Source organism: Lolium perenne, chromosome 5, assembly GCF_019359855.2.
Source record: "Lolium perenne isolate Kyuss_39 chromosome 5, Kyuss_2.0, whole genome shotgun sequence".
NCBI lineage: Eukaryota > Viridiplantae > Streptophyta > Magnoliopsida > Poales > Poaceae > Lolium > Lolium perenne.
In genome coordinates this window covers 115294613-115304460 of record NC_067248.2, presented here as the reverse complement: position 1 = coordinate 115304460, position 9848 = coordinate 115294613, and the positions used below count along the sequence as shown (strand labels likewise).

At 42.8% G+C, this 9848-nt stretch overlaps 1 protein-coding gene across 1 annotated transcript; it reads right to left on the bottom strand.

Moving 5' to 3' along the window:
* Positions 1–7884, bottom strand: LOC127299695 (fatty acid amide hydrolase). The gene is made up of 18 exons (XM_051329712.2): positions 7537–7884; positions 7327–7436; positions 6975–7035; positions 6680–6861; positions 6332–6461; positions 2879–3104; positions 2575–2763; positions 2382–2453; positions 2220–2262; positions 2060–2131; positions 1878–1958; positions 1657–1760; positions 1464–1556; positions 1245–1313; positions 1096–1160; positions 865–926; positions 669–764; positions 1–445 (listed from the first exon to the last, which is right to left on the bottom strand). The coding sequence occupies exons 1-18, from the start codon at positions 7634–7636 to the stop codon at positions 383–385; spliced, it is 1818 nt and encodes a 605-aa protein (XP_051185672.1). The 5' UTR covers positions 7637–7884; the 3' UTR covers positions 1–382.
* Positions 7885–9848: the final 1964 nt, after the last annotated feature.

Below are 9848 nucleotides of genomic sequence, written 5' to 3'. Positions count from 1 at the left end.
TTTGTGCGCAAAAATGCCATTGCCAAGAAAATGTTGCTATGAAAGGCCTCAAGCCGTCAATACATACGAGATTGCACACTATATAACTTTTTTCACAAGCGGTGCACACATCATTTCACAATGACTTCTCACATCGAACTGAATTTCCTGAGCCTAACTGCTACTGAACTCAAGCTATTTTTGCTTCCTGTTCATTCAGATCATGTACGCAACCCAAATGGGAAGAATGCTGTTACAGGGTAGTCAAACTGGAGGTAAGCTGCCTCCTTCAGTCGCTGGATTCCTTCACATCAATGTTACAGTATTCTTCTTCTTAGATACCTGATCAAAACGATGAGCCGTCGACGTATCTGCGCATTCTTGTCTTTCGGTCACTCTCTCATCAGTCTTTCTTGAGGAGATCATAGAACACCGCTGGCTTTCTGTGGTTCTTGCTGCAGGCTTCCTGCAGTCAACATAAGTCACAAGATGTTTGGGTGATCAGGATCCAAAAGTCTGTTTCGTTGAAACAATGGAATGGGGAAATTTTCATTTGAAATATTTTCTTTTCAGGACTTCATGTAAAAAAAAATAAATTTCGGGATTTGGGAGAAAGAAAAGGCAGAAGCATTCCGCATTTTCGTTGTTTATTTTGGAAAAAAAAAGTTGCTTCTCTTAACAAATCTTGCCTGCATTGCGAACGCGATGTGGAGCAGAGTTGCTTCAGACCACGGCCTGCCAATGAATTGAAGCCCGATGGGTAGCCCGGCCTTATCCTGCCCAACCTGGCATATTGTTTTGCTGACAATGTTAACTTTTCATCTCGTACGCATTGTGGAAATTCTTTTCTGAATAAGGTAGAAAACATGTTCAGATATCTGTTACCATGATAGTTATCGCCGGCAACCCGAGGAAGTTCCCTGCTATCGAGTAGCGAATCAATGCAGCTTTGATTGGAGAAAACATAGCACCCAGTTAGAAAATTAGTTCGCCGCAGAAATATTTAGGAGATTAGGACAGAGACATGGTGCTACGCATGCAGTTGCTGGATTTTTTTTTTTACTAATTCGCAAAAAAAAGATTTTTTTTACTGAATTATGGTTCTATAGAAGTTACCTCCATTTATGTAGTCGAGTTCGCCGGTCTTTAGCGCATCATCTTGTAGTGCGGGGGCAGTCACACTGCACAAGGGGTTGATAACCAATTATGAACACTAGATTTTTAGTGAGTATTCTGAGAGTAATGAAAAATGAAAAAGTAAATACCCGGTCATTGGTGAAACGATGACATCTGCTGTCTTGAAGATTTGTTTGTGGAAGAACATCTGACGGTTCCTGAAAAGTGAAAACCATGGTCAGATACTATGAACGAACCATCAATAAACGTTAACTAAGCATTCCGTGTTAACTAAGCATTCCGTGTTACCAACAAATTAATCACTGCTGTATTGGTTAAAGAGACCATCTCGCAGAATGACAGCGTACCGGAGTCGTTGTGAGTTGAGGTAAGCTCTGCTGCTGAATGAACCATAGACACCCAGCGCAACTCTCACGTCCCACCCGATCTCGGACCTCTTCCTGTTATAGTTCACCGGGCATGTTAATTCAGTAAGTCAGTTGAGCCATAGGTTATATGAACAATTCAAATGCATAATAATAAGTAGCTTGAGCTGCTTACAGTTTGTCGAGATACTTGGAGAGGGAAGCAGTGCACTCCGAACCGATGGTCACATAGTGCGCGAGCCGCATTTCTTCAATCTCAGGGACCGTCACCTCCAGGGTCTGGCAGCCAAGAAATCATCACAAAGACAACTAAAAAATCCTCCCTACTTGGATGGATGTACCATGGGAGAGAATTGCTGACAGAATTTCTACCACAGGATCTCAGTAGTCTCTTACCTCCCAACCGTACTGTGTGTTGAGAGTCTGAAGAGCTTTGTCACAGCAGGCCCTGATGTCGTCTGAACTGTCGTTAAACCACTGTATTTTATTTGTATTGCAGCGTTTAATTAGTTCATGGTGAATTCAGGAATCTCCCTTGGACTCAATTAACAAATCTTTTTAACTGGAAAGAATCATACTTTTGCAGATTTTGCTAGCTTGACGTTGCTAATTGAGGGAGTAGATGTCAGCAAAGGCAGATTCAGCTCAGGCTGCAAGGCCACAACAGGTCAGCAATTCAAGAATCGCAGAATGCTATGCAATTGGAATGACTGGAGTAATAAAAGGCATTTGATTTACCCTCAGGTAGGATGGCTGGGACTGGTCAGCGATAGCTGAGTAACTGAGACAGACACACAAATCAACACATTGTTTGTTAGTATTTTTCAGACAATGCATTGCATACTGCAAATCTGAAAAGAAAAATAGTTTGTGTGTGTGTGAGAGAGAGTGGTCACTAACGCGATGGCAGCATCCTCCACCGTCCCTGCCAAGATCCCTGCCATCCCGACCGTCCAATTCAACGGAAGAACCCTGAAAAACACTCTCTCACGGATCAGTGACGAACGTTTCAGAATGTTGACTGCTCCCACAAGACACAGGTAATCCATGGCAGTTTTCTATAGCACGTAGTGATATTGGTTGTTAAACTTACCCGGCGCTGGAGAGCCGTCCGGCGGTGGGCTTGAAGCCGACCACGCCGCACAGCGCCGCCGGCATCCGGACGGAGCCACCTCCGTCGACGCCGAGGGCTACGGGGCAGAGCCCCGCGCAGACCACGGCGGCGGAGCCGCTGGAGGATCCGCCGGCGACCCTGCCGACGTTGTAGGGGTTCCTCGCCGACCTGCACGCACCCAGGACACGCTGTCAGCACGCCGCGGCATTTGATGCGCCACGTGTCCGTACGCGCGCGCCACGTGGCGGCGAGAAAAGGTTGGGCGGAAGGGGACGTGGCGTACCCGTGGTGCGGGTTGATGCCGCTGGTGCCGGCGCCGAGCTCGTGCATGTTGGTCTTGCCGGCGAGGACGGCGCCGCACGCGCGCAGCTGCGCCACGCACGCCGCGTCCGCCTCGCACGGCCTCGCCTTGCCCAGCCACCGCGTGCCGCCGGTCGTGGGGTAGGGCAGGCAGTCGATCTCGTCTTTCACTCCCACCAGCACGCCGTCCAGCGCAGACAACGGTGCCCCTGCAGCACTCGACGTACAAAAGGGAAAAGGACAGCACATGTGAGAAAATCCGACAAGTGAAAATCAAAAGGATTGTCATAATTAAGTTCTCCGGTAAATTCAGAAAAAGAGATCCGGATATGTTCCAACCAAGACATGATAAAGTTGAATATTTTTTACTCGGTTTTGCTAGTTCTAGAGACAATAGCTTTCAGTTAAGTTCGATTGCATGGTGAACAGTACATATGAGTTGATCTTTTTCAGTTGCAACTAAGTGTAGTAGGCTGTTAGATTTGTTTTGTGATTTGTCAACTGATTGACGATACCATCTGACTGTGGACTAACCGCGATCGACCTTTTTCTCCAATGGACTTTGTGCATGCATGCATGAGTTTGATAGCATGCCTCTCATGTCTTTAATATTGTGGCTAGCTAGCAAGCCGGCTATATTCATTGCTCCAACAAAGGAGGATGAGTATCTTGGAGAGGTATCATTATCCAGATGATGGCGTACCCATTTACATTATTATTTTCATGGAGCATGGCATGGATGATATAGTAAACAATAATCAACAATAAACTCACCCTCGTAGCGTCTCTATTCACGCTCGCAAGCTCCTTAATAAGGAAGACTTGACTTGTCTAAGGAAGAATCAGCAGCCGGAAAGGTAAGTTTTCAGTTTTATCCCATGTTGGACGACTTGTTCTCCTAATTGTTGGGCCCATTAATTAGTTTAGTTGTGTTTATGACTTTATGCTATCCTTCTTTGAGGTGACTAAGAGGGTGGAGGTGGCATTTTGGCTCATAGAAGCAAATACTCCCATTATATAAAATAATTAAAAATTAATTTTAAAAATGTCAAAAAATTTGACATAAATTTTTTCGTGTACATCGTGACATTCTATGTTCGTACACACATTTTCGTGGAAAAACAACATTTTGTGTGGTGTGTACAAAAAGACAAAAAATGTGTTGTACGTAGTCGTGTTACAACATCAAAATTTATCTTTTTTATAGGAGCAACATAATTATTTTTTCTTTTTTATTTGTGTCCCAACATAAAATGTCTAGATGTACATGTAAAAAATTAGTTTAGAATTTGTGACACTTCAAAATATGGATTCACACAATGGGAGCAAATGCTCCTATGAGTTAAAGTGCATTTCCGATAAGAGGGTTCTATATTTCTGCGGGGCGTTGAACATAGAGGAGGCAGGGTCTTCCTGACATATCAATTAATTTTTGGCGGCAACTTACATGGGATAAATGGTCGATCTGGTTAAATAGTCCAGAGATTAATTATTGGTATCTTTCTCGGCAGTCAGATGTATCCACTGGAAAACACATGTTCTGTATATAGCAATAAATTTGTATCTTTAGGTTGGAATATAAATACATTTAAATTTAGATAAATCTCAAACATCCTTCTATGGACGGAAGTAGTATTTTTTTTTAATTTTCCAGTATTTTGTGACACATTGTTCATGTAGCTTTTAACCTAACATCACCAAAAACTCATGTGTTTGGGGGTTGGATCGTTGATGTTAGTTCACGACTCAAGGCTCAAAATCAGGATAAGTTATTGTGTTTTATATTGAGAATTGAGCTATTTAAACTTGCCAAAAAGATATTGTTTTTAGATGAAAAAGATATTGTTTTTAACAAAATTAGAATTTCTAACTTCCCGTAGGTTGCATAAGGCTACATGAGTTGAATCCATATGATGTGCTAGCATTAGCGTGCGGTGGTGCGGGAGTCTATGGTGTATGGGTGCAGTCACTTGGAGATGGTAGCACGGGTTATGTTTAAATAACTTGGATGGAGATCTAGCAAGTAGAATTAGTGCACCATAACGATACCTGTTGCATATGCATGTATGCAGGCAACCTCTTTCTTTCCTCTTTCTTTCTTCTGTACGAACCGACGCAGTGACACCCACGTATATGTAGCATGGGATTTTCGCTGTACGAACGTACTACGAAGCTACACGCCCCTTTCTCTAATTAGACCTTGGCCTAACACGAAATCTCATAACTCTAGCCATAACTCCTGCATACGAAAGCCCTGATTGACCTGCAATCACATGAGCAGATCACAACTAACTTATCGGTTAGCAATAAATGTGTATCTTCAGGCTGGAGTATACTCTAGTGCAACAAACAAAACGGCCAGTCTCTGTCGACCATTTCTGTACAAAGATCTTTTTTCTTCTTATAAAAATGTACACAAGCTCAAGCTCGCGTCCTTTCGGATCCATCCACAGCTAAGCTAGGTTCTTAAGGTGCGACATGAACATAACAGTATGATTGTCCAGGAATCACGGTCCAATCTTATATGAATGCTCAACATATAAGTTACTCTGCTTCAAATGGAAATGCCTTTTCCATGAGGTGTCTAGTCTACTATAGTGCCATGCATGCTATATACAGAACTCGAATTTGTCTACAGATTTAGTAATTACTCCCTTCAGTTGCAGAGCACCGGTTTTCTCTTGTTCCAAAAGGCCACATAGAAGTTTTTTCTAAATTATTCAATGTCCTTAAAATCATCTAAAATTCCAACTCTCCAATGAGACGTACCCTCTCACTGTGGGAATCAGTCACCTCCCACTGTGGAAAGAAAACAAAAACCCCCCTAGATCGTGACTTTCAGCATGCTGATGATGTAGCCACTGATTCACACTCCCTCTTTGTTTCTTACTCTACATGTAGGCAACAACATGTAACCAACACCATTCATTTGCCAGCTTCCTTCTCTTTCCATTCATTTTTTTCTCGGACGAATCAATTTTTGAAAAATGGGTTTACCAGAGGTAAAAAGTGGAAAATTCAGGAACTTCTTGGACAGGGTTCAGGCTGTGCTGTGTTCCTGGATGGGGCGTATGTGTAGGTATTGATTGGTTGGCACCAAGTGGGTGTACAATTTGGTTGGTGATGTGTACATGTCAAAGCAACTGAGAAGGCAAGAATCGAGCGAGATGGAAGGATGGGTGATTTGTTGGTTGAGGAACAGTTCTGCCCTTGCCCTATTATGTCACCATGACTCTTCTGTCTCATATGATTTTGTTTTTGACACAGTGCTCTGGTTTATATAACTTTGTTTCTTCCATCATGCTCTGTTTCATGTAAGTCTGTTTCTGCCAGCATGATCTGCTTCACATGATTTCGATTGCTCCATCATGCTTTGTTTGATGTAGTTTTTTTTTTTTTGCTGTGTAATATAAAGAAATGCAGATTTGGTTTTTACCTCTCTGGTATCTGAGGGTAGACTCTTCAGCCTGCTTCATGATGTCCTCAGGGTCGCAGCTTATGAAGAAGCCCATGTTCAGGGTAGGGCCTGAGGACTCCTTCACTGCAGCCAGGAACCTCTTGGCCACCTGCAAGAAAACATGTTCGCTCATCAACCATGATTCACTTACTAGTCATAAATCATGCAGTACTTGTCAGTAATTCACAGAAGAATGCATCTGCTATCTACTTAAACTTGCACGGCCCTGAATGATTGTTCACTAGCCAAGGACAGTGAATTATGAGGAGTGAATTACTGCGTGAACCTTACACCTGCTGTCAACAGCAATGCAAAGCTAGAACGGACCTGAACAGGTGTGATCTCTCCAGAGCTGTAGGCATTGGAGAAGTCCCTGATCGTCCAGCGTTTCAGGCCGTCGGTGGCGAGCGTCGACTCGAGGCGCTCGGGGAGGCAGCTGACGGCCTCCTGCACGCGCTCAGCAGGCGACAAATCGGGCTTCGTCAGGCTGACATTCTGCTCTGGGGTGTCTGCAGCAGCAGCAAAAATGTTTTGTCTGAATCAGATCCACTGAAGAAATAAGAATATAAATTGACTGCTGAAATTAAGGAAGGAATTTGGTGTCATCAGGGTGCTGCAGAACCTTCCCAGCTGTGCGTTGCAGTGAACAGTGGAGTTTCAGGGATCTCGGCCTCGGAGACAAGCTGCAGACAGTGGGTTTATTAAGTCAGAAAAGAAAAGAAAACTCGAGTCAGAGCAGACAGGTTTTTCATGGGATGGGACTACTGCAAGAAAGTGAAGAGGAACAGCGAAATTTCTGTTGTAAAACTGTTTTCACACAGAATTTTTATGAAACTTTAGTGAACTTTACAGTTGAAACCTCGACATGCAGTACGCATGGTGAGCTGAAAATCAGGATGAAGTGGCTGTCACCTCCCATTGCGAGACAAAAGAAAAGAAGAGAGAGGAAGAACATTGAGATGTCGGAGTTGCACCTTGTTGATGAGGTTATCCTTCTTGAGGATGTAAAGCAAGACCCATCCGACGATAGGCAGTTCTAGGACCCATACGAAGATCTTCACCAGAAGACCGGCGACCCGAGGAGCTGATCGGTGATCCCAACAAGGAAAAAATCGCCAGAATTCAGCACCAACATCAGGAGTAACCACGAAACGGGCGGTGGCGACAGGGGGGCTGAATCGAACCTTTGACATTGGGGCTGATGTAGAGCTCACCGCTGCCGGGGCCGAGGTCAACCTCCGCCGCCGGCTGGTACACCTTCGCCGACGAGCCGAAGACACCCATGGCGATTGTGGCAAGAACAAGAGGACGCTGCCTGGACAAGAACAGCAAGAACTGCTTCTGCGGGCTGTCTGAATTTTGACAGGCACTAAAACAAATTGGTGCTTATATACGGCGACGAGCACCAGGGAGGAGGACGACGACAACGAGGTAGGGAGAGGTAATTTCTTGGTGAAGAATTAACCCGAGGGGAGTGGACAAAAGGATAAGTAATGGCAGATTGAAAGCGAGCGATAGAGAGAGAAAGTAAGATGGAGAGAGAGAAAAAAGAGTGTTGGTGTGTCAATCGCCACTGAATCTTCTTGTTGCAAATTTGGCGGGGACGAAAACGGTTGCGTGGTTCCCAACGGTAACTTCCGGCAAGGCGATGATCTGCCTTGTGGATCACATCGATTTTTAAGCTTAGTTATATTATCGTATCCTTTCTCCTTTAGAAACAATCATGTCCCTTTCTTCATGTCTGACTTGGCATATACTTTAGCTTCAAAATAGCACTCAGATACGCCATCGTAGTAGTATTACTCTGTTCTTGCGTGTAATTAAGCACTAACTTCAAAGTTATTTTAGACTATAACAGAAATAATATAGCTCGATATAGTGCAAATTGGCCACAAAGTATTCATGAGAGAAAAATAAAATGTACTTGACTTAAAATGATTGCGATATCATTAATTGGTACAGCCGTTTCGCAAGGTCAATGTTGCCTGCATGTTCCATCTAAGAATTAAGAGATGTCCGAATTGTCAAAACAAAGCCTCGTACTTTATCACCTTTCCCTATCAACTATAATACCACACGGCAAAAATAAACTGGAAGTATCCTAAAGTGAGTATGATTTTTTAAAGTTGCTTTAGGAAATAACAATACTACAAATAAATACCCAATATAGTGAAAATTAACCCCACGTATGTAGGAGTAGAATATGCTTCCGTATTTGAGTGGTATGACTGCGATATCGCAAAGTTGGCACTATATTATTCGCTTTATCGACACAGCAGTTTCCGCGGCCCCAATTTACCTACGTGTTCCGTATAAGAAAACGATGTGCAATTGTCAATCCAAGGCTTAGTACTTCGTCGCATTCCTCTGTCAACTATACTCGGCACAAACAAATAAAAAAGTACCACTCCAAAAGGACTAAGGCTTCCGTTCCTTGCTTCAAAAACCTATGTTTCCAACAGTGAAAAGAGTATTGATTCAAGGTAAAGTAATCACTGGTCGGATGCGTTGCTGACTGGGTATGTGGGCCAAATTCAGTGGCCACGTGATTCAGCTATTAGGTGATTTTCATTGTTGCACTCAAGGAAGACTTGTTGTATGGTTGTATTAGTATTATATTCCAAACAATACCGGCCAGTAACTAGTGGGAGTACCTAATTTTCGTTAGGGATTCTAAACAAACAACTAAAATTGTTCACTTTTTACTGAATATATTTTGATTTTTGAACTTAGTAAACATTATCACTACAAAGGAAAATTTCACTCCTCACCCTACACAACAGTTATTCCAACAACTATTGTCCATAAGTAGAGGGAGTACGTAATTTTCGTATTGGGATTCTGAATAAATACATGAAAATCTTCAATGATTTTTTTAACTGAATAGTTTGATGTTGAGAATCAACTTGAGATTGGATTGCTACGAGGGTGGTGGTACCTCCAACTCACTATAGTTTAAACCCTAGATAGGTTTAACATCTGTGTATCTCATAAAGGCTAAATATTCTTTCATGGCACACGGCGATGCCATCGATAACGAGGTGGCTGTAGAAACTTTCTCAATCTTAAAAATCCGTCAGCTCTGTTTTTCGGAGGTGTTCATAGAGGTATGTGTGTGGGTTCATTCACAGAGGTAAAGCGTGTGTGTGAGGATGTGCATTTATACTATGTTTATCAAAATATAATAGTTTAACGTCTCTAAACCGGTAAAGAATATCACTTCATAGAAAAATCCACTCCTCGGCCTACACAAAGTTTTAGATAAATAAATTAGGCCTACATCAACATATATTAAATGAATCTACAATAAATGTTGTCAACCGCTCTAGTATATACTATAAAATGGTAAGCAAGCATGTACGTCCAAAATTCATGACCACAAAAAAGATGTTCTAGAAGCTCATGAGAAAATGATACGGAGTACAGAAAAGGGATGGCAGAAAGAAAGAACCAGCAACAACCAACTATTCCAGCATGCAATTGATGTGCTTGCTTG